We start from the raw sequence: 23,595 nt of genomic DNA, 5'->3' as shown, positions 1-23,595 counted from the left end.
ACAAACAGACAGATGGATAGATGATAGATGGAAAGATAGATGGATAGATGGATAGATTAGATAGATAGATAGGCACAGAGAGATAGATAGATTGATAGATAGACAGACAGATAGATAGATATAGATAGATAGATAGATAGATAGAAGAGATAGATAGATAGATAGATAGACAGATAGATAGATAGATAGATAGTTGATAGAGAGAAGATAGATGATAGATGAAGAGATAGTCAGATTGAGAGATAGATGGATAGGTAGATGATAGATTAGATAGAGAGAGAGAGATAGTTGCTAGAGAGAAGATAGATGATAGACAAAGAGATAGGCAGATTGAGAGATAGATGGATAGATAGATGATAGATAGATAGATAGATAGATAGATAGATAGATAGATAGATAGATAGATAGTACCTAAGCTTCTGACAGCAACAGATAAAGTTAGACAAGGCACCTGAACTCTTAGCCAAGAGTTAAGAATATGAGACTCTTCGACAATGGGCCTCTAATGACTTAGAACCACCATGATGTCCTGCGAATGGGACACTAATTCAGAAGCCTCTCACACTATTTGGGGGTGGGCACAAGCACCCAAATGCTGTACCTGATTTCCTGGAGAAAAGCCTGCTGGGAGACTACTCTGCCGACTGTGTTTCCAGTGACACAAGAGACTCTGCTGGATCCTGACCTTCTCCCTTTCTCTCTCCACCATCCTCTGGCCTTCCCTCAGCCGCTCCAGGTTTTGCTGGTACTCCTGGAGCTGATGGTCCAGTTCCCCCCGACTCCGGCTGAGCAGTTCCTCCTGACTTTGGCACTCCTTCTCACGCTCCTGCAGCCATTTTTCTTTTGCTTCCTGCTCTCGCTGCCTCTGGTCACACTTTCGGTACCAGCGCTGCTGCTCTTGCTGGAACTGATGCTGTAGCTTGTGGATATTGGCTAGCTCTTCCCGCTGTTTCTCCAAATGGCGGGACTTTTCTTGCTCCTGGAGTAGCCCTCCCCGGAAAGAGAGACCATGGGGCATTCTCTCATGCTGCTGGAGTATTAGTTTATGGAGTTCAATGTGACTGTCTTGAATTGTTAGGGCGGCCTGATTTGGGGGGAGAACAAAACCAAGAAGAGTCCCATGTCATTAAAGTTCTGAGTGCAAGTTACTCTTTCACTAAGAATCAATCAGCAAGTATTTATTCAGCACCTACTGTGTGCCAGGTACTGTGACCAGGACCTAGAGGTACAAATTCCAAAAGCTGAAAAGCTCCTTTTTCTCAGATTGCTTGAACATGCAGAAACAGAATTCAGAACTATTTTTCTACTACCTCCTACTGTTCTGCCTTTTCTTTTCCTTAAAAAACCCTTATCTTCCATCTTAGAATCAGTACTATGTATTGGTTCCAAGGCAGAAGAGTGGTAAAGGTAGGCAATGGGGGTTAAGTGACTTGCCCAGAGTTACACAGCTAGGAAGTGTCTGAGGCCAGATTTGAACGCAGGACCTCCCATCTCTAGGCCTGGCTCTCAGTCCACTGAGCCACCCAATGACCCTTCTGCCTTTTCTTAATAACTTCACTTTGATCTAAGGCTCAGTTTACTCTTAGACCTGGGATTCTTACCTTTTTGGGTATCTGGATCCCCTTAGCTGTATGGTAAAGTCTGTGGACCACTTCTTAGAATAATGTTTTTAAATCCATAAAATATATAGGATTACATAGGACACTAATTATATTGAATACAGTTATCCAAACTTTTTTTAAACCAAGTTCATAAACCCCAGGTTTAAAACTTCTATCTAGCTAATTCTCTAAGATTTCTTTCAGTTCTATTTTATTAATCAATCAATCAACATGCATTTATTAAGCCCAGGGAAGCAAGAGAGTTTAATATTTCAAGCTGACTCTTCAGTTTTTTTTCTAAAGATCTCATTGGGGATTTATATGGCGGAACACTGGTGGGAAAGCATCCCATATATGTCAGAAATGCATTTTGCTATTGCTCCTTTGACCATATTTAAAGAATCTATTACACAGAAATTGAGAACATGAAATTACAAGACTAAATGGTATAAACCTAGTTGTGTTCTCCTCTTAACCTTTAAATGGAGTCCTTCTTTTGCTACACTGACTCCATAAGGACACCAAAAGGCAAGGGAGTCCTTTGGAATTCACAGATAAATAATATCTTGCTAAACTACAAGCACTCTTCTGAGACTGGGAGTCAGGACTACTTTCCATGGTTATGTTAACGATCTCGGCTACTAAGCTTACTGCTTTTACTCAGCACCGTCACTGGAAGGTCTTGCATTAAAACCTAAGTAGAAATTATTTAATCGATTGCTTACAGGAGGAAAGGATGATTAAGGACAAGTAGACAACTCACAAATCCATGAGAAATTCCTAACTAGATTTCAAAATCATTTTGCGTTACTGTATCTGGCTTTGAAAAGTTTGGCAGCATCCCGGAAAAAAAAAATTGCCAAGATTTTGAAGGATTCCGCAGAACCAGAAAATCTCAGTGAATGCCCACGGCAGCTTTTAATTTTAAAAGCTCCCATTTAAAAAGTGTGAAAGATTAGGGAAAGAATAAACCCAAAACGAATACATGCTGGGCCTATACATATATTTGTATCTGGATGTGACATTATTGTTCTCATGAGGCCAAATTCACATTTTCCCCCACACCTCTTGGAACAGTTTTTTAAACTGTCCACATAGCAGATGCTAGGAATATGGGAATTTGACTGAGAGAATCCCATGTGTAGAATTTTTTTTTTTCATTTTAAAAACCTAAAGAACTTTCAGGCAAGTTTAAAATGAAGACCACTCAACAATTGCTTCTTATATGAGTAGTAATTCATAATACAATAACCAGGAATGTTTGCACCTGGACCAAGAGGAAAAAGGGGGCCCTTAAGTTGGGAAGGAAATAGACCTTCCCTGGTGGAGAAAATTGGAAAGAGTCTCCAGGAAATCAGTGTGTGAAAGACAGTGTGAGAGGCAGGGTAGATGAAGAGGTGCTCATCTGGTACCTTCTGATCTTATCCAACTCAATCCAATCCACCAAGCATGTATCAAGTGCCTGTAAGGTGCCAGGCACTGTGGTAAAGGTCTTGGGACCCCAAATACAAAACAAAATAGGTCCTGCCCTCAAAAAGCTTAAATTCTTTTTTAAAAACCCTTATCTTCTGTCTTAGAATTGATAGTATGGATCAGTTTCAAGGCAGAAGAGCAATTTGGGCTAGGCAATTGGGGTTAAGTGACTTGCCCAGGGTCACATTACTAGGACATGTCTGAGACTGAACCCAGGAACTACTATCTCCAGGCCTGGTGCTCTATCCACTGAGCCACCTATCTGCCACGAGAAGCTCAAATTCCATTAAAATGCAATATATCAATTAGAAAATAGCACAGACATGATCATTTGAGGAAATAACAGGCATTCATCACTAAGGGGGAGGAGAGGGCAGGAAAGATTTCTGGAAGCATCACATGAGTTGGCCATGGGTAAGACTAGAGATTCTTAGAGGCAGTGGGGAAGAGAAATATTTCCCTATCAATGGGTTACTTGCACAAAGGCATGGAGACAGAGATGAGACATTGAGTCCAGGTCCAAGTTGACCCATTTGGTTAGAAGGTAAACTGTCTAAAGATGAGTAATGTAAAATAAGGTTTAAAAGGTAGATTGAAGCCAGTTGAAAAGGACTTTAAATAACAAGCTGAAAAAGTATTTATCTTGTTATGGACACATTAAGGAGTCACTAAGGGTTATTGAAAATTCTTGAAGTGACTTGGCCAGACTTATGCTTTAGGAAAATTATTTTGAGATCTATGTGAAGGATGAATTAGAGAAGAGAGATAAGGGAAAGCTGAAAGTCCAATGTGGAAGATTGTTGCAATAGTCAAGGCTGGGTGGTGTCAAACTCACCACTAAATAATTCAAAAGATTTTCTGCTACTGGATGTTGATTTGTTGTTCAGTTGTTTCAGTCATATCCCACTCTTTGAGACCCCATTTGGGGTTTTCTTGGCAAAGGTAGAGGAGTGGTTTGCCCTTTCCTTCTCTACCTCATTTTCAGATGAAAAAAACTGAGGAAAATGGAGTAAAGAGATTTGGTCACAAGGCTAGTAAGTGTCTGAGGCCAAATCTGAACTCAAGTCTTCCTGACTCCAGGCCCTGAGCCCTGGATATTGACTTAGAATACCATAAATTAACAGTATCTATGCACTATTGTATTCTAATTTAATTTGTTAAATATTGCCTAATTACTTTTCAGCATGGTTTTGGCTGTATTCCTGAGTGATGTCTGGTGTTTGACACCCCTAGGTTAGAAAACTGATGATAAGTACTTGAACCAAGGTGTTAAACATGTGAGTAGAGAGAAGGGGGTGGTTGTGAGAAATGTTGTAGAGATAAAAATCTGAGGCAGTGAAGGAACAAGAAAAGAAAGAGTCAGGAATGGCATCAAGGTTACAAATCAGGGTGACTCTAAGGCATGTGGTGTCCTAACGTGAAATAGAGAGGAAGTATGATTTAATAGGGGAAATAATGAATTCTCCTTTGGGAATGTTGAGTTCGAGATGCCTAAGAAACACTGAAATGGAGATGTACATCATGAAGTTAGTGATGTGGGACTCACTCTATGGAGAAAGACTAGGGCTGGGGAGATCAATCTGGGAGTCATGTAAAAAAAGATGAATCTATGAGGGCTGATGAGACTTCCAAGAGAAAGGGGTAGAAAGACAAGAAAGGAAGAATTTGGACAGAATCTTGGGCAATGTTCATCAAAGAAAGAACACCGGACAAGTCTAAAGAAAAGAGGCTGATAACAATATCAGAAAAACTAAGAGAAGAGAGAATATGGAGGAAGAGGAGGTAGACAATAGTGAAAAAAGCTTCAGGGAAGTCATGCATGAGAACTGAGAAAAGAGTACCAGATTTTACAGGAAAGAGATCCTTGATAACATCTGAGAGAGCATTTTCAGTTGAGTGGTGGAGTTGGAAGAAGTAAGTAGGATATGACCGTGGCCAAGTCACTTAACCCCATTTGCCTAGTCCTTGATTTTCGTTACTAGAGTTGTTACTAAAACAGAAAGTAGGGGCTTTAATAAAAAAGAAGAAGAAGAAGAAGAGAAAGATGAGGCAAGGAACAAGAAGATTTTTTTCCTTAAGAATCTGGATTTGTAAGTATTCAGCATGTCCCAAAAGTCTTAGTGCATCTATAAGCTATTAAAGCTTAAACAGTTTTTATACATAAAATCTTTTCCCCATGTTGGCTATTCTAAACTAGGCACTCTATTCATTAATTCCAATAATTAATTGGAGAGCTATTATCTACATGTCCCAAAGGTCTTAGTGCAGCTTTAACCTATTTAGGACACCCTCTAAATGATAGCTCTCTGTTTAATTCTTCTTGCTAACTATGTGCTAATTGGGTCACACATTGAGTACCCAGTTTAGGGTAACCAACAATGGAGGAATAGGGGAAAAGTCCAAGACCCACCCATTCTTCTATATCCACTACCCCTATTCCTGTCCAGAAGTAGGTATCCTAAAAATTCTTCACACTGACAGCATAAATCTTGCCGAGAGCGACTGACAGAGAGAAGGAGAGACAGACACAGACAGACAGACACAGAGAGAGACACAGAGACAGACAGACAGACAGAGAGACACAGAGAAGAAAGACAGAGAGAGAGAGGGAAGGGGGGAGAGAGAGAGAGAGAGAGAGTGAGCAAAGACCCTCCTGAGGTGAAAGGGGGTGGGGGATTATGGTAAAAGTACCCCATGAATAATAGGATGCCCTCTCTACTTCTCTGAAGATGCACAGGTGTCTGGGGGTGTTGAATCAAGGCCCTTCAGGGCTTTTGAACTTTCTGAGTTGGGGGCTATTTGCCTTCTCCATGTTCGTTCCTAGCCTAGGCTTGTGTGGAAGGCACCCACGAGTGTTACTGTTTTGGAAAGTAGGAATTACTGGTTCAATTTTCTCAACCCTGGACAAAAGGTTTGTGGAGGATGACTGTCTCAGGGAAGCAATTTGGCATCCCTTCCTCTCTTCTTCCCCCAGTGCCTCCATCTTCAATTTGGCACCATCCAAATTCACTCCCACCTTGGATAAAGTTTTGTTTGTTCTTCTCCAGTTATGACTGTTAACAAGCATTTTTAAAACCCCCAACCTTCTTCTGCCATAGAATTGAAACCAAGTATCGGTTCCAAGGCAGAAAGGAGTTAAGGGCTAGACAACTGAGGTTAAGTGACCTGCCCAAGGTCACACAGGTATTAAGTGGCAGATCCAGGATCCAAACTCAGGTCCTCTGACATTAAATCCAGCACTCTAAACAGATTTAATAAATAAAAAACAGTTGAAAATACTCTCGATTTTATTTTATATTTTAGCTATCAAATTGCTTTGGGAATGAAAGGTTGGAAGATAAACATAAAAATGTGAGGAAATATATTTGGCATGTTCTTTGAATTTGATTTTGATATTCAATTTCTGCTAAATTAACATAGGATAAATTTCAAATTCTGTTTTAATATTTAATTATTAAAATCCCTAAGGAACCAAGATAGGACACTGACATATTCATAAAAACCACAGAATTCTGTTTTGTCACACTATAGCTTATGTTACAATTTAAATTGGATAAGTAGGTGCAGATAGGACTAAGTTGAGTGACTTAGTACATTGAGAGTCAAGTCCAGACATGGGAGGTCCTGGGTTCAAATCTGACCTTAGACTCTTCCAATCTGTGTGACCCTGGGGAGTCACTTGACCCCCATTGCCTAGCTCTTACCACTCTTCTGCCCTGGAACCAATACATAGTAGTGATTCAAAGACAGAAGGTAAGGGTTAAAAAAAAAATGAACTAAGTAATCAAGTGCATGAAAACATAGTGTTCTGCATAACTATTCAAAATCTGAACTTTTACCACTTTCTGACATAATAGGAGTTACAGCTAGAAAGGCCTAGTCTCCAATGCTGTCTGATTTGACCATTCTTATTTTACAGATTAAGAAACTGAGGCTCAGAGACAGTGATGTGCCCAAGATCACAAGACTATAAGAAACAGAGCCCGCAGTTAAACCTGGGTCTACTGATATTGCTTTTCCCACCATCTCCAGCTGCCTGGTAGATTAGCATAGTTTATAAATGGAGTCTGAGGACTGAATTCTTATTTGGGATGGAGCTTGTATTGCAGATTTTAGGAAGTTTCTGATTTCTTCTCTTCAACTTTTTCAATTGCCTGATTTCTCCAACTTACAATTCCATCCAAGAGATGTTGAGCAAATTCCAAAATGGCAGTGAGAACAATTGATCTTACTATCATCTAATCCAATCATTTCCCCCATGAAAACTTTATTTTTTGTATTCCTACTGATTTGTTTTTTTTTTTAAAACCTTTGCCTTCTGTCTTGGAATTGATACTATCAGTTTCAAGGCAGAAGAGCAATAAGGGCTAGGCAACTGAGGTTAAGTGACTTGCCCAGGGTCACATAGATAGGAAGTATCTAAGGCCAGATTTGAATGCAGAACCTCCCATCTCTAGGCTTAGATCTCTACCAAATCAGCCATCTAGCTGGTCTTTTCCTGATCTTTTAAGGACCAAGTCCAATGCTGCTTCATCCATGAAGTCTGCTTTAATATCCTCATCATTAATGAAGCTCCTCATACCTTTGTCCTCTAAAGGAACTTTGTTTTGCAACTGATTGTCTTGTTCATGTAATGTCATGTGCTATACTTATTATTGGTTCATGCTTTATCCCCTATTACGCTATAAATTCTATGGGGACTGTGATAGTTTCTTCTCCAGTTTTTAGGACAGTCCTAGCCACCACTAGGCAATTAATGTTTGCTGAATGAACAAAGGCAATATGTGAAACCTGGCTGGAAAAGATGACTTTAAGATATAGGATAAAATTTGTGTTTTCATTGGCATAAGAAACTCCCAGTGAGGAAATTCCTGTTACTAATGCAGATTGTCACCTTGTCTAATATACAGTCTTAGAGACTTTCCTGAGGTACTAAGAGTTGCCTGAGAAACTTATTGAGAGGTTAAATGCTTTGCCTAGGATTACACACCCAGAATGCTCAGAGGTAGGATGTGAACTTACTAAAACAGAAGGCAAACTTTTTTTTTTTTTAAAGAAGAATCAGGGAGGAGCAATATTTAATTATGTTCCATTAAGATCATCAGGAAACTAGGTGGTGCCAGTGGATAGAGTGGCACACCTGAAGTCAGAAAGACTCATCTTCTTGAGGTCAAATCCAGTCTCAGACCCTTGTTAGCTATGTGACCCTGGGCAAGTCCCTTAATCCAGTTTGCCTCAGTTTCCTCATCTGTAAAATGAGCTGGAGGAGGAAATAGAAAACCACTCTAGTATCTTTGCCAAAAAAATGGAAAAAACTGCAAATGGGGTCACAAAGAGTCTGTAATGACTCAAATGACTGAACAACAAACAGGATCACCACCTTCTTTATCTCTAGCCACATCGATAATTAAATGAAAGAAGGAAGAGAAAAATGAACAAAAACAATCCTTAGTTTTGCCAAGGGGTGGTCACAATTTCATGTGGTCAAATACCATCCTGAAAAGTTCAAAAGCCAGATGTGTGAAAGATGGTAAGCTTTCTAAATCCAATGTGAAGGGATGTTCCACTAAACTTTCTAGGACCCCTACCAAAGTGTATTTAACAACATCTGAAAAGAGCTGAATTGCTTTATGGATCTAGAACACCAACTCATGTAACTTTAGTTCTTCTAAATCAGTCATACTTTACAGTTTAGGGGCTCTTTTCTTTTGGAAAAGTCCTAATTATTCAAGTCCAGGAATAATTAAATAAGGCAAATTACATGAAGAGAAACATTCACAAGGTCAAAACTAGCAAGGGGATCGTTACCTGGAGGCTATACAAGAGACGAGTTAAATTCTGGATGGCTTGTATAATCTGAAACATAAGATCAACAGTGTCAAGTTTTGGTTTAAATTTAAATTTTAAAATTTCAATTTCAATTTCCCCCAATAACATATGTAAATGATGTATTTGTGGGAGAGGAAGCTCACCTCTGCCTGTGATGAACCTGGAAAATCTATGTATTCAGCCTACAATGAATAAAAAGACAAGAGAGATGAATGCAAATAACTATGTCCACCTTGGAAAAGGTACACTATTTGATTTTAAAACAATGTCTAATTCCCCTTCCCCAGAGAACCTCTGTTGTACAGGCAACATGTTAGATATATAAAGAAGGTGAATCTCTCTTAGCATCTCTAACGTGCCTTCCATGATGACAGGCAACCTCTAGCTTATCCCATTAGAATGTGATTTTTGGAGAATATGGGCATGATTTATGTTTCTTTGTATACCTGGCACTTAGCAATGTCTGGCTCAGAGTAGGCACTTAATAAATGTTTACTGACTGACTAACTGACTGATCTTGCATGTGCCCAGTTACTCAACAACTGAGAGGTTGGCTACACCCTTAAGAAAGAGCCCATTGATGAAGTTTTCTTCCTCTTTTGTTCCATTACAGTTCCTACCTGCCTTGGAGTCACTTCACTACTGTATCTTGCCTGTTAGAAGGAAAATAAGGAGAATGACAGAAGATGAAACTCTGGTTGGCTACTTGGCTACTTGTTAGCAACTGAAAAGTTCTGACAATTTGGGGAAATTTAAATCGGTGTCTGCAAAAAACTGCTGGATTATTGATAATATACATAAAATAAGAAGAAAGAGAGACAGAGATAGAGACAAAGACAGAGAGATAGAGAAAGGTTATTTCTTCATAGATAATGGGAAAAACTATATGCATGCATATAGTTTTTCCCATTCCATTTTCCTTTCCTCCTCCATCATTATGAGAGTTAAATCGAAAATTGCTTTACTGTATCTATTTTTTAAATTAGATCTATAGAAATCCGAAGCAAGAGAAAGAGAGAGGAACATATTATTTCTAGATAATTACCACTGGCTTCCCATGAGTTCTGAATGGGTCAGGCAAAACATTATTTACTATATGAAGAATCATCGGTCTGGGGGCTTCCATTTAATGGGGTTTGTCAGCCACCTTGTGGTAAATCTGGAGAGCTACAAGGCTGATGGTGACCAAGAACCAAAATCCATTTGCTATTTAGATTTCAGATTTAATTGTTTCAATTTTTTAAAATGGAAATGCCCAAAAGCCTATATATAGCTAACTGAAATAATAAATTCCAAAGCAGATTATTCACGGTATTTTCACTGGTTAGATGGCAAATGACCCCTCTTTATGACCCATTTCACTTATGATCAATAGCAAAATCTTCCCGAAATATTGCTCTGGGGGCAAAATTTCTGAAAGCTAGTTCACTGTAAGTGGAACATTCAAATTTGATCCAACTTTCCTATCCACTTGGAAATAAAGGGGAAAAGACAAGGCATAAACCAGGTCTCTGTTGCAGAGAAAAACACCACAGCTCTATTGGACTTTTGAGGCACAAAAGCACCTAAAACTATGAAGAAGTCCTTACTAAAAAAAAGGTAATGTAAGGTAAATTTTGAGAGATTGATAATAAGCTAGAAAACTTGAAAACAGAATTAATGGAGCAGAAAAAATTTTTTTTTTCCATGGTAATGCGTATATGAGGATACGTAGTCTAGGTCCTTTATCCACATGAAATCAAATGGATGCATATAAATAAAGGTCAACAAGTCTATTTCTATTTTAGATATGGCAAGATTCTAGAGATTGCACCCAGTTATGCTATAATAGAAAGAACAGTAAACTCAGGGTCAAAAGACCCGGGTTCATATCCTATCTGTACTTTCTATATGACCTTGGATAAATTATGTGACATCTGAGCTGGAGTTCCCTCAAAATTAAGAAGAGGGGGTATGTGGTTGTACTAAAATTTAGTCCTCAACCCTTTTTCTGTAACATGGACCCCTCTGGTGGTCTGTTGAATCCTATGAACCCCTTCATAGAATGATATATTCGATAGTTTAAGAAAATGCCAAATTTCAATTATAAGCTAGTCAAAATAAAGATATATATTATTTTTTCCCCATCTAAGTTCAGAAACTCCCTGAAATCTATCCACATAACTCTTGGGGTCTACAGACCCAGGTTAAGAACTCCTGGACTAGCTTTTCTCCAAAGTTTCCTCTGTATCTAAATTATGTGGAAGAGAGACTATAGAACTCAGAAGCTCCTGCCCCATGACCTCAATCCCATTCCATTTAAAGAAAATCAGAAGTGTCATATGTGGAAAAAAATATGCAGTGAAGAAAAAAGGTATGTTCATATGTTCAAATTTAGTATTATCCAAAGCAAGATGCAAAGCTTACACCCCCCCTACTACCTAGAAAATACAGCTTAGTTTTAAGATTCCACAGTAGAAAGAACATAGGATATGAGTACTCGGAAAGAGAGTCAGGGAATCTGAAAGGAAAGAACAGGCAAGAAGGAAAAATGGAAAGAAAAAAAAAGAGGTCATTGGATGGGAAACAAGAAAGGGATGAATAGAAGGCGCATACACACACAAGTAATTCATCAGATTTTGAAATCTTTTTAATGATTTTTTCATCTGCTGTTTTGTGGACACCCACATGGTATGGCAATTCATATGGATGTTTATATTGATGAGGAAGGGGGTTGAAATACAACTTAACTTCAGAAAAATACAAATACAAATATCCCTGATATCATTTCTCTTGACATTTATGGTGCAGGAAAATTCAATTTCAGCAAACTTTCATTCTATTACACAGTGAATGTATTTGACTAATAGATCAGTAACAATACCTTCTCCCCTGCATCAGGGCCTGCCATGTTATTTACAATACCACGGATACAGGATTCCATATCACAAGATTCTCTTCTTCCTTCTCCTTCGGTAACTTGTGCTAAAAGCGCACCATTTAAGACAGAAACAGAAAGAACTTATCAAACCCATGAAAATATGCTAGTTTAAATTATGAATAGATGTTAAATATTTTGATACATATTATCAAATAATATTTAAACTACAAAATGTATAATTATATCACATTTATTTAAACACATGTATTTAATCTAGAACATCAAATAATATTTATATTTACAAGCACTAAAACAGAAGATGACAAAAAAAAGAACCAAGTACAATCCCTGCCCTCACGGAGCTTACATGCTAGTAGAGAAAAGAATGCCAAAATGTTTGAAAGAGGGAACTAGGTGTTGCAGTAGATAGAGGGCTAGACCTGGAGTCAAGGAGATTTGAGTTCAAATTTTGGCCTCTGATATTTACTAGCTCTTTTACCCTAGGCAAGTCACTTAACCGCTGCTGTCTGAGTTTCCTCATCTTTAAAACAGCACCTACATTTCAGGAATGTAGTGAGGGTAAAATAAGGTAATATTTGTGAATTACTTTGTAAACCTTAAAGCACTATAAAAATGCTAGTTATCACCACTGTCATCATCATCACTTTTGATGGCTTTTTTTCTTTCTTAAAGTGGTAATAAGATATGCTTGTATAGCCATTGCAGGCTGGATTTTACAGTTTACTCCCACTTAATCAGGGAACATCTTGCCAAGAAATGAATGCGGATGCTATAGGGCAGAAGCAATGTATTCAGAAATCCATAGATGACAAGAAGCGAGAGACAATAGAAGGTTTCCCAATAGACAAAAAAGTGGCAGTGCCCAAGGCTCTCTTGTGGGGCATGTGGAGTGAGCATGATGGCAAGAGATGACAAATAAACCAAAGCATAAAGAACAAAGGCTTCAGAAGCTAAAAATGAGGTATTTTAATAAGGGTCATGAAGATGAATATCTATTGGATTCTAATGCATACTGAAGGATAAAAATCTCTAACCCTCCCAATACTTTCCACTCTTTTAAAATCTATTATTTCTTCAATTTTTTTCTTATGCTATAAACATATACTGAATAGTCATTTAAGTGGAAAAAATCAAGAGTATCCAAGTGGGAAGTGCACAGATATAGAATACTGCATATGTTTTCAGAAGTTTTCAAAGTACCAAACATTTTTTCTTTTTGCCTTCTTCCCATTTTTTTCTCTCAAAAAAACATTTGTTATAGTAATTAGCCCTGAAGCGGGGATGGGGAAGGGAAATATTAAGAGAAATTTTGTTAATATGAAAACAAAATATATCAATAAATTTTATTTAGAATAGATAGTTAACTCAAGAAAATATGAAACAATTTCATACATATTTATTTAATGGTAATCATTAAAATTCACTTATAGAATTTTAATTTACTTGTCAATGCACTAGAGCAGAACTTAAACCCTATCCACCTTACATTCAAATAGCACTTAATTTTTTCAGTTTTCCCATACATTGTTTTATCTCCTCCTTATCTAATTAGGGTTCCAATAAAACTTGTGTATATGTTGTGACATTCTCTTACCAAATCACATACATGAACATACATTTGTATGAACAATGGGTCTATGATCCCATAAGCTAAGGGTATGCCCAATATGGGAATACCCATCATCTTAGGAAAAATCAAGCTGCCTTTCACTTGATAGAAAAGCGATAGGGCAGTGATGGTGAAACTATGGCACAGGTGCCAAAGATGGCATGCAGACTCTCTGTGGGCATACAGCCACCCTCCCCCTTCAGAGTTCATTACTAGAAAACAGAAGGACTTAGGCAGAACTTCTCCGCTCCCCCCTCTTCACCTGATGACATATTTTTCCATCCCCCACCCCTCTGCCCATTAGCCAATGGGAGTGCACAGGAGGTAAGGTGGGCAGGTGGCAGAACTGGAGGGGAGCAGAGCACTTGGGCCACTATCCTCTCCCTCTCTATATTCACTGAGGACATTCCTCATTCCACCTACCCCTCTGCCCAGCAGCCCAATGGGAGCATTTTCTCCTTCCCCTGTGTGGGGTAAAGGGTGGGGGTGTGTGGGACATGCCCAGTATTCATGGCACAAGGTTGGGGGATGGGACAGGCATGGCACTCGATCTAGGGTATGAGGTGGGGGCAGGCCCAGCATTCTGCCTCTAAAAGGTTTACCATCACTGCAATAGGGAATTATCTGAAGCACATAGAAATTAAATAACTTACTCATGATTGTAGCTGGTAAGTATGAGGGACCTGATTTGAACCTAGGTCTTCCTGACTCTAACCCAACATTCTCCACTACTTCATGCTGTTCCCTTCCCTCCCCTACACACACACACACACACACACACACACACACACACACACACACACACACACACCTTTAGTGCCATCTTAGGTGGCACTTCCTCTTCATATCTGTATGTGCCAAATACTCAAGTACTTGAAGAAATCTGTGATCTCATCAATTTGGATATTCTCTCTAACACCTGAAACAGTGATCCTCTCGATGCCTGACCACCATGTCCTATCCATGTTTTCCCCCAAGGGAACATACTCATTTAGAAGTGTTTGTTTCATGTTCATTACATATTAGAGATCTCTAGCATTCAAGTGTCTAAAAGAACTCTAGAGCCCCATACACACATCTATGATGGGGAAAGAGCCCTTTCTTATGTATATAAGTGGAACTTCTTTTGCAATGGAATGAGCGAAAAGCTCTAAGTTACTTTGAGAACTGTCCCCCTGCCTCTTTTAGATAAATTTCATTTCATTCAAAAAAGGATTTCACTATTAGATACTTTACTTAACAGTCAATAAAATGTATCAAATGGAGTGTTAAAGAATCAAGTCATTTTTTTTCTCTCCTGAGAGAAATGATGACAATAACATAAAAAAGCCACAAAACCCTCAAAGGGATATTGAGTCAAATAAAGGCAAGAGAGAGGAATAGAGAAAGTTTTCCCTGATTACTGGAAATTCATTCAGTCTCATTCTGGCTAAGGGGTTTTCCAGCAGAGTTCATTCTCAAGAAACCAAATCTCTCATGCCAATAATTCTGGATTAGACTTTGGGAATCTGACTCAGTCTAAAATCTTAGTATAACCTGAGCTTAACCTAGAGTAGACTAAATCCTAGGACATTCTCAGAACTGACCCAGTCACAGTCAAGTATCTCCAAGGTTCAGGAGGACTTTAAGGTTGGCTGAACTTCCAGAAAAGGACCCATCTTGGGCAGGAGTGGAACAAACACTCCTACCTCTGTTCACCACCCTCCCTGGGGCCACCAGAGTGTGAAAACCAATCTCCCCAGATATATTGACTTCAACACCCAATTAGGGACTGAGAGCACAATAAATGGACATTGTTTACCTCACCATCCCCCTGCTCTGTATTCACCTTGATGACACAATATAGGAAAAAGCTCAATACTGAAGGATCCAGATAGTGGCAACAGGTGAAAGGAAATACATTCAGAATTTTCCTAAGCCCTGTGATGAGTTTGGGTGATGGAAGCAAGGAGACTTGGAACCACCTCAATCATGGAGAGGAAGGAAGAAGTGGCCATGTGTTCTCTGCAGCTGCAGGGATGGAAAAGAGGTCCTCTTCCAGTGCTCCCTTGGGTGGAAAGGGAAGAAGCAGATGCCTACATATATTTTTAGATAGTACTTCCTCAATCACAAAAAAAGTGATTCTTCTTTAAAAAGGAAATCACCCTGTGCAGCTCAATCTGGGATTTGCAGAAATGGGAAACATGTGTACACATTCTGGAAATAGAAACTGAAAATTAGACAAAGCAGGACCTGAGAAGAAAAATATATGATATTGTATAGTCTATAATATTTTTAAAATACCCTCCTCTGCTTCTATTTATCTTAACTTAAAAGGCACTACATTTTTAAAGAAATGCTAAGACTATTTTTTCCCTCAAAAATTTGACTATTTATGTAGGGATTAGTCATTGTGCATTTATGGTTCTTTGGAAGGAGCTTTATAGCATCTACTCGGGTCCATTAGACACAGTATGCAGGTTTGCCTCAATAACCTTTGCAGAAATTATCAGTCATCACAGTGCCTAGATTTTTGATACTGCTTAGAAGTAAGAGCCATGAGATCTTGTAAGTTCATCTAAACAATTCTCCCCAACTCCAACCTTCCTACATTAGAAAGAAATTAGAATACAGCCTTAACTGATTGGCTCTGAGCTGAGCTCTGGTGTTCCTATTTGGGAAAAATTCTTTTGACATCCTTATCTTTCACATCTGCTTGGTGTTTGTGTGTATATATATATATATAGATATATATAGATATAGATATAGATATAGATATAGATATAGATATAGATATATGTGTTTGGGGGAAGGGGGAGCACAGATCATTTCTAATTGTCTGGACTTGTTGTTTCAGCGAGTACCCATGAAGCCAAGGTCAAGGACTGAATTCCTATAGACACAGTTTGTGTTGTCCTGATTAGATCTCTCTTCTATAGACCACACCTTTAGCCTCAACCAGTCACCTCATCAGCAGAGGGGTGGTGGGTCAGAGAATAATGACAGCTTGTCCAATCCCATCACCACAGCTAGAAAAGCATTCCTTCCCTAAACCTATGTCCTACCAGCGGCTATGATCATGTCATTTTTGCATGTCAATATATCTCTCTAATGAACAATTTGAGGTAAAGATAGAGAGATGGCAGAGATATATGGATGACAGATTGACAGAAAGACAAAGTCTCTAAATAGCAGGAGACAAATTCATCTAATAATTCTCCCTGAACACCCTTGATTCTTTTTTGGTCCATTCCAAAGCCTATGTCCACTTACAAGCAGTAGAGGGCTCAGGTACTTCACCAGCCTGCAGTGCATCTGTAGAGCCTAATTCTCCACAGTTCTCCTCAGATGAATGATTTGCATCCCCTGTTTGTGTGGCCATCACAGCAACTTGAAGGCTTTCCGCTAAACAGACAAATGCACAAAGCAGTGTTAAGGAAGAGAGCAAAGTATTTGTGGGAAACCAATAAGAGAATAGATAAAATTCTGAGACCCCTATTTTGACCCCTTTTATGATCCATACCTTTTCTATTGCTCTCAACAAGTATTGAAGTCCAAAGGGTCTCATACATCTATCAAAATGTTCCTAGCAGTATTTTTTGGAGATAGCAAAAAACTAGAAGCAAAGTGAGAGTCCACCAAATAGGTGATGACTGAGCAAATTGTGGCCTATAAATATAATGGAATAGTATTGTACTTTTTGAAACAATATATATGAAGAACTCAGAGAAACATGAGAAAACTTGCTTGAGTGATGCAGAGAGAATTCAGTATAAGCACAAAAACAATACTTATGATGACTACAAAATGGCAAATAAAACAACACTGTAAGGCATTTGAACTCCAAATGTAAAGGCCCCAGTTAGCAGTTGATGAAATATGCATCCCTTACTTTCACTCGAGAGCTGGAAGACTACCAATATGGAATCTGGCATTCACTGTCAAACATAGTGACAGTGTCTGTAGATTTTGATGAAATGTTTTTCTATATTACTAGGGAGGATTCAATATTGGTATAGAAATGACTGTGGTATCTAAACACATACTTGTATGACCTATATGCAAAAGGCAACACTAAAACTTTTTTAAAGCAAACCAAAATAATTGTATATACTGAAAAAATTATTTGCAGTTCAATGAACTTAGGTATATTGCTACAAGGTGATTATAAAACAATGATTTGGAAATATTAGGCATCCATGAAGACCAATGCTAAAGTATTTTATTTCAATTTAAGGCATAGCAATTGATTGGGGAATGGATAAACAAAATTTAAGAAAAGATTATAATGGAATATTGTTGTATTATAAGAAAGAAGTGATAAGTGTGAAGAATTTTTAAAAAATGGAAAAATTTATATGCAATAATGCAGAGTGAAATGAGCAGAACCAAGAAACATAATACACAATGACAGCATGTATACATTGGGAAGTAAAAAGGATGTAAAAACAAAAGATACCAACAGAAATAAAAAACAATGAAAGAGCATCAACTAGAATAAGGAAAAGTATCATAAAGACCCAGAAATTTTTTAAAGAAATTGATGTAGGTAAGTAGGTGGTAGTGGTGACTCTGAAGGTCCTGGGTTCAAATTTGGCCTCAGACACTTCCTAGCTGTGTGACCCTGGACAAATCACAGAACTCCACTTGCCTAGCTCTTGTGCTTCAGAGTTGTTACTAAGATAGAAAGTAAGCGCTTAAAAACAACAACAGCAACAACAACAACAACAACAAAGAATTAATGGCTTTCCTCTATGAATGCCTACTAAAAGCTCTTAGATATAAGAGGATGTGTTGGTTAACGATTTACTTAGGGCTGACAGTTCTATTAGTGGCTTATCCAGCTTCTTTGGTGTTCTTTGTTCTCTCCCTGACTGCCTGCATTTAGGACCTGTCACTGTTTGTCATATATCCAGGCAAAGAAAGGGCAAAAGACATAAAAATAGTTGAACTCATATTAATACAAAAAGCAATTATTGGGGGCAGCTGGGTAGCTCAGTGGATTGAGAGCCAGGCCTAGAGACGGGAGGTCCTGGGTTCAAATCCGGCCTCGGACACTTCCCAGCTGTGTGACCCTGGGCAAGTCACTTGACCCCCATTGCCTACCCTTACCACTCTTCCACCTATGAGTCAATACACAGAAGTTAAGGGTTTAAAATAAAATAAATATATATATATATATATAACCTTTAAAAAAAAAAGCAATTATTAAGTGCTTACTCAGAGTATGGCACTGCCAAGCACTGCCAAGGTTACAAGTGGAAAAAAAAGAAGTTAATTTTACTATCAGTATTCTAGTAAAAGTCTTGAGAGGATGGATGTTCTTGACTAAATGAGTTTAACGATATCTCTGGCTTTTCACTGTGGAGAGTATTCTCATCATAGTGAATACAGCACCAGGCTTAGAATCAGGAAGACTCATCTTTCTGAGTTCAAATCTAGTCTCAGTCACATACTAGCTATGTGAGCCGGGGAAAGTCACTTCACCCTGTTTGCCTCAGTTTCTTAATCTGTAGAAATGAGCTGGAAAAGAAACTGGCAAACCACTCCAATATCTTTGCGAAGAAAACCCAAAATAGGATCCTGAAGAATAGAACCCAACTGAAAAGACTAAACAAAAATACTTCTAACTCAATTTACCTTCCTTTAGTGCTGCTGCTAATAACGAGGCAGCCTGAGGGGCTTCTCCTGGATCAGGCTTAATAAGAAGATGAGGTTCTAAATGGACATCTTCAAGTCCACTCATCTCTCCAAGTTCTGCATAGATATGAAGCTTCTCTTCCAAGTAAGTGCAGATTTGTTGGTCCTGGTTACTAAGTATCTCTGCAAAATTTGTTTGCCAAAAGGTAATACCACAGTTAACAAAGAAAACAGTAACTCAAATGAGATAGTATATTCTTTATAATTTGAAGACCTTAAAGAATGTATATAAAATATTCCAAATCGTTTTAAGCTATTAAAATTGCAATATGATTTTTTTGGTGGGGGGAAGGTGAGGCACTCTGCATAAATGTTAGCTACTGTTATTACATGGGTATAAGTTATAATTCCATTAAATCAACAATCATTAAGCTCCTCCTTTATGCAAGGCTCGGTGTTGGCCCATGAGACACAATTCCAAGAGCAGAAGTACCAAACTCAAGAAGTTTAGATTCTACTGGGCAAAGGGAGTGAGAACAAAAGTACTTGCAACAGTCATGTTGCTAGTTCTTAAAAATACTCTGCTATCTGGAGACAACTGTTATTTTCTCTTCAGTCTTAAATGGGACATTCAGAATAGACCTTTAGATGGGCTGTCATGACCCACCAATGAATATGATGATACAGAAGTACAAGGTCATAAGTAGGTCTGAACACATTGGCTTGTCTTTTTCTGTTTATAAGCATCCAAAATCTTCAGTCATCTCTATGAGTGCTTTTCATTGATTTAACTATGCCAGTTACACACATAAGTGTAATTGCATACATAATCTAAATATATAATGCAGGTTGAACGGTACACATATGGCAAATATGTTGCATACACTATATTGAATATATTCTATAACTTAAATTTATATGTTATATATTACTTATATTGCACTGCACATAAAATATAGATATTATATACATTATGTATATATAGAGAGAATATAAATGTTACTTATAAATATTGCATTGTATGTATATAATATAAAAATAATATCGTTTATAAGTGTAAATATATAAATATTACCTATAGTCACTGCATTGTGCACATTATATAATATAAATATATGTTGCATATACATGTTTAAGTATATCGTATATACGTATAATATATTATTATACTTATTATATTATAGGTACATTTTATATTATATTGCATATTATATATTGCATATGATAGATACTGCCTATTATAATAAATATATTGCTTATAATATACATTTTATGTAATACAAAAAGGGAACTATATAAGAATTTTCTATATTAAATAATAACATTATATCAACTAGAAATTTTGTTGAAAAATAAATTCAACTAGAAGCAAGACAGGATATGTGTTGGAAAGAGCAGTCAATTATGAGGCAGAATGCTCAAGTTCTGGTCCTTGCTCTACAAGGAATTGTCTCTTTGACTTTAGACAAGACACCTTGCTCCTCTGGCCTCTATGTCCTCATCCATAGAGTTGGACTAGATGATCTCTAAGATTCCTTCCATTTCTAATGTGCTAGAGCTTCTGTGACTGTGGGAATAGTATATAAAAGTGAGTGGGTGATGGCACTAAAACCTCTGAAGCTCATCTTTGGAACAAACAAATTTTATGACTATACTGGGCAGCTGTGACTTGGGGATGTAGTATACCTTGACACTGCTGGATTCTGGCCACTCTTGCTTCAGTTTTCTTTTTATCCTCATCGGATTCACTCATCCTTCCCCCTTCTTCCTCTGGGCAACTTGAAAAGATAATCATTGACAGAGACAACTTAAAATGAAATCCTTATGTTCTCATTTTAGATTCATTAAGAAACACACTGGAATAATGATTTATAGATTGATCTATGTAGTACTATAGAGAGAAATTTGGCATATGGTAGATCCCTCCTGAATCCCATCCAGTATCAAGAGGACTTCATAATATTATAAGACAGTTCCATGGCTCAAGACCCAAGGCCAGTGTTACAATGAAGTTTCATTGTTGAAGAAAAGCATGATATTTGGCAGCCAGTGAAATGAAACACGAACTTCTGCTTTCTAATACATTTAGTCCTTTTTATTTGGGGGTGGGCTGTGGGGAGGCAGCTAAGGAAAAAGAAAACAAAAAAACTGAGTATAACTCTTTAGTTACCCTTTAAGATTCATCAAATAGTCTGTTTCTTCATTTGAAAACTGATTATTCATAACCTTTGACCACTTATCTATTGAGGGAAATTTCTTGTTCTTTCTGTTCTTTCTCTTCCTTCCTTTCTTTTTCTCATTTTCTTTCCATTTATCCTTCCTTTCTGCTCTTCTAGATGTCTTGTCGATTATTAATATTTTGGCTATTTGGGGTATAATTTGATGAATAAATTCACGCCAACTATTTCCCTTCTAATTAGAACTGCATTTATAGGTATCTCTTCCATATCCAGGGGGTGAGGGGTATGAGTTCCCATAATCTGAAAAATCTGTGTAAAAATATTTTACATGTTTTTTACATGATTTTCTGTTCTTTTGCAAACTTAAGTTTTTGTTTAATTTAACTTTAAATGAGAAATTATGTATATTTATGGTATTAAAATATAAGTATATCAATATTCTACAATGCTATACACATGTTTTATGCATTTCTGAGTTTCTAAGTTTTTGTTGTGTCTTCTGCTGACCTTTGTGTGTTGTGTGTTGTTTCCACAAAACTCCCCCCAGAATTCCCATCTAATTTCTTATGTTGGCACCCTATATATCAAGACCACAATGGGGAAAGTAGCAATGAATAAGGGTTACCTAGATTTTGTTTGTGCAAAAGCAGTGTCATGGAAACCAAACTGTCTATTTTCTCTTTTATGATCACCCCTATCTCTTGATTAGTTAAGAATTCTCCTTTAGGGAGAAAAAAATAAATGTTCATTCAGAAATGTATTATCTTCAAAAAGTATTAAACTAGTTAAATAAGAAAGATGAAGGCCCTTGGGATGAATTTGTTTTGTTCTGAGAGTTTTAAGAAGGGCAAGAAAAGAAAGAGTAGAAGCAATATACAACAGTAAGAGGGAAGAAAGAAGGAATAGATGGAACTTCTATTTCTCCTAATTGGGGTATGTTAAGAGTATACATAAAGAAGGGGCATGAAAAGCAGGCATCAGAAGAATCTCACTCTGAACTGGACAAAAGAATATTACACACACACACACACACACACACACTTTTACATACACCTAGAAAGAGTTTAGTAGCAGTGGAAGACAAATGAATTGAGATATAGAAAGGAGATGATTAAGAGGAAGGGTAACAGTAGAGGGGGGAAATTCTCAAACAAAACAAACTTCCTAATCCTTGAAATGGGGGTTGAAATGGAAAAGAAAAGGATAGGACAAGACAGGAAAAAACTAGTCTAAAGAGTTGTTCATCAGCTGTTGAATGGCTGAACAAATTTTGTATATCAATGGAATGGAATATTATTGTACCATAAGAAATAATGAAAGAAATCATCTCAGAGAATCCTTTGTAGTATGAACTGATGCAGAATAAAGTAACCAGGATCAAGAGGAAAATTTATAAAAGGTCATTATAATGAAAAACATTTTTGAAAGATTTATGACCTATGTGATAACTAATCATTTCTTCAGAAGAGACCTATGATCAAGCATGTTATCCACTTCCTGCCAGAGAAATGATGGAATCAGAGAGCAGAAAGAGACATATATTGGGGGTGGGAGGGCATAGCCATTATTTGTATTTATTTATGTATTTGTATTTACTTACACTTACTTGGAACAAGCAAATTTTTCCCTCCTCCATTTTTAATGGGGGTGTGTGAGAAGGACAGTTACAATACTGATTTTCTCCAAATTAAAGAAGGTCACTGAAACTTTTTTTAATGTACAAAAGAGAATAGAAGGATATCCATCTAGAAGCACAAGCAATCAGGAAAATAGCCTTTGGAACTTCTTCAATATGTTTTCAAGAAAACAAGTAATAGCAAATGGAGACTAGCAGTTTCATATGTAATCCTCTTTTTGAGTTCCATTGTGTACATAGAAATTCCTGTTTGTTTTCCATTTATGGTTTACATTCAGAATAAATAAATAAATATATATATATATATATATATTTTTTTTAAACCCTTGTACTTCAGTGTATTGTCTCATAGGTGGAAGATTGGTAAGGGTGGGCAATGGGGGTCAAGTGACTTGNTATATTTTTTTTTAAACCCTTGTACTTCAGTGTATTGTCTCATAGGTGGAAGATTGGTAAGGGTGGGCAATGGGGGTCAAGTGACTTGCCCAGGGTCACACAGCTGGGAAGTGGCTGAGGCCGGGTTTGAACATAGGACCTCCCGTCTCTAGGCCTGACTCTCACTCCACTGAGCTACCCAGCTGCCCAAAAATATGTATTTTTAAATAAAAAAATTTTAAATATTTTTCTGTCCTCTAAAACTATAAAATCATGTGGATAGAGTACCAGACATGGCATCACAAAGACTGGACTTTGCATTGCTTCAGACATTCAGCAGCTACAGGACTCTAGACAAATCACATGAGCTCTGTCAGCCAGTTTCATTAAAC

The 23,595-nt window shown here is 37.5% G+C and overlaps 1 protein-coding gene across 1 annotated transcript in view; it reads right to left on the bottom strand.

Annotated features, from left to right (window-relative positions):
- Nucleotides 1–23,595, bottom strand: part of ARHGEF28 (Rho guanine nucleotide exchange factor 28) — a 152,701-nt gene that overhangs the window by 45,703 nt on the left and 83,403 nt on the right. Inside the window, exons 20-26 of the mRNA XM_044663055.1 lie at nucleotides 20,699–20,790; nucleotides 19,013–19,195; nucleotides 16,646–16,777; nucleotides 11,767–11,867; nucleotides 9,047–9,085; nucleotides 8,883–8,930; nucleotides 602–1,084 (exon numbers count right to left, since the gene is read on the bottom strand). Of these exons, the coding sequence (XP_044518990.1) occupies nucleotides 602–1,084; nucleotides 8,883–8,930; nucleotides 9,047–9,085; nucleotides 11,767–11,867; nucleotides 16,646–16,777; nucleotides 19,013–19,195; nucleotides 20,699–20,790 (1,078 nt within the window). The remainder of the gene's footprint in view (nucleotides 1–601; nucleotides 1,085–8,882; nucleotides 8,931–9,046; nucleotides 9,086–11,766; nucleotides 11,868–16,645; nucleotides 16,778–19,012; nucleotides 19,196–20,698; nucleotides 20,791–23,595) is intronic.

Source organism: Gracilinanus agilis, chromosome 1 (assembly GCF_016433145.1).
Source record: "Gracilinanus agilis isolate LMUSP501 chromosome 1, AgileGrace, whole genome shotgun sequence".
NCBI lineage: Eukaryota > Metazoa > Chordata > Mammalia > Didelphimorphia > Didelphidae > Gracilinanus > Gracilinanus agilis.
This window is presented reverse-complemented; position numbering and strand designations above follow the sequence as displayed.